The sequence below is a fragment of the Aplysia californica genome, unplaced genomic scaffold (assembly GCF_000002075.1).
Source record: "Aplysia californica isolate F4 #8 unplaced genomic scaffold, AplCal3.0 scaffold00207, whole genome shotgun sequence".
In the NCBI taxonomy this organism is placed as follows: Eukaryota; Metazoa; Mollusca; class Gastropoda; order Aplysiida; family Aplysiidae; genus Aplysia; species Aplysia californica.
In genome coordinates, this window is record NW_004797477.1 from 45,484 (window position 1) to 46,441 (window position 958).

The window sequence follows — 958 nt, forward strand, 5'->3', positions numbered from 1 at the left end:
ATCAAGTTCCGGCGGTCAGAGCCCAGCCACCCCCGGTCCGTGTGCTCCAGCAAGTGTGGCCGCCGACAGTACATGGACCCCATCCCCGGTGACCCCTGCTGCTGGGCCTGCAAGAACTGCCTGACCTACGAGTACAGGCCTGTGGACACACGGTACGCTCACACTGTGTGGTTTTGTGATTGACCTATGATCTATGACCTGTGACCTATGAGTGGACACACGGTACGCTCACACAGTGTGGTTTTGTCTTTGACCTATGATCTATGACCAATGACCTATGAGTGGACACAAGGTACACCCACACTGTCTTGTTTTGTCAGTGACCTATAAGTGGACACACGTGCACTCTGACCTATGAGTGGACATACGGTACGCCCACACTGTGTTGTTTTGTCCATGGCCTACGAGTGGACCTAACCTGACCTGGCAATCAATAATTAATTTATTTATAGAGTCTAGGTGCTGTTTGTGGTCTCTTTCATTCTTTTGTCCAATTTGGTCCCACTTCCATGCACCCTGTATCCATAGTTCTCAACTCCTACGGGTGGACTCACGGTACACTCACTCGCAGTGTTCTTTTGTCCCTGGCCTATGCGTTTGTTTTTAAATGGTGAAACGGTATGTACTTGACGCCCCTATCCACCCTGTTAGATTTTTTAAGAGGCAGGACCTCCGAGTTGAACGTCCATCTCCGAAAGAACCAAACCAAATAGGAAATTCGTGTAAAGTAAAGTGCCTTTCCCAAGGACTCAATGTCGGACCGAGCTGAGGCTCGAACCCCTGAACCCTCAATCTCAAGATTACGAGTCCTGTAGCCTAACCACTAGACTACCGACGCCGACCTATGAGTGGACACACCGAACACTCACAGTCACTGTGTTGTTTTGTTCATGATCTGACCCCAACCCCCCTCCCCGGGGCGGTGCTACTGACTGAAGTGGCTTTAGGCCATTCCCAA

At 50.6% G+C, this 958-nt stretch overlaps 1 protein-coding gene across 1 annotated transcript in view; it reads left to right on the top strand.

The window, feature by feature from the left end:
* LOC101851951 (metabotropic glutamate receptor 4-like) overlaps positions 1-958 on the top strand; it is a 34,336-nt gene that overhangs the window by 30,105 nt on the left and 3,273 nt on the right. Inside the window, exon 7 of the mRNA XM_035969997.1 lies at positions 7-152. Within this exon, the coding sequence (XP_035825890.1) occupies positions 7-152 (146 nt within the window). The remainder of the gene's footprint in view (positions 1-6; positions 153-958) is intronic.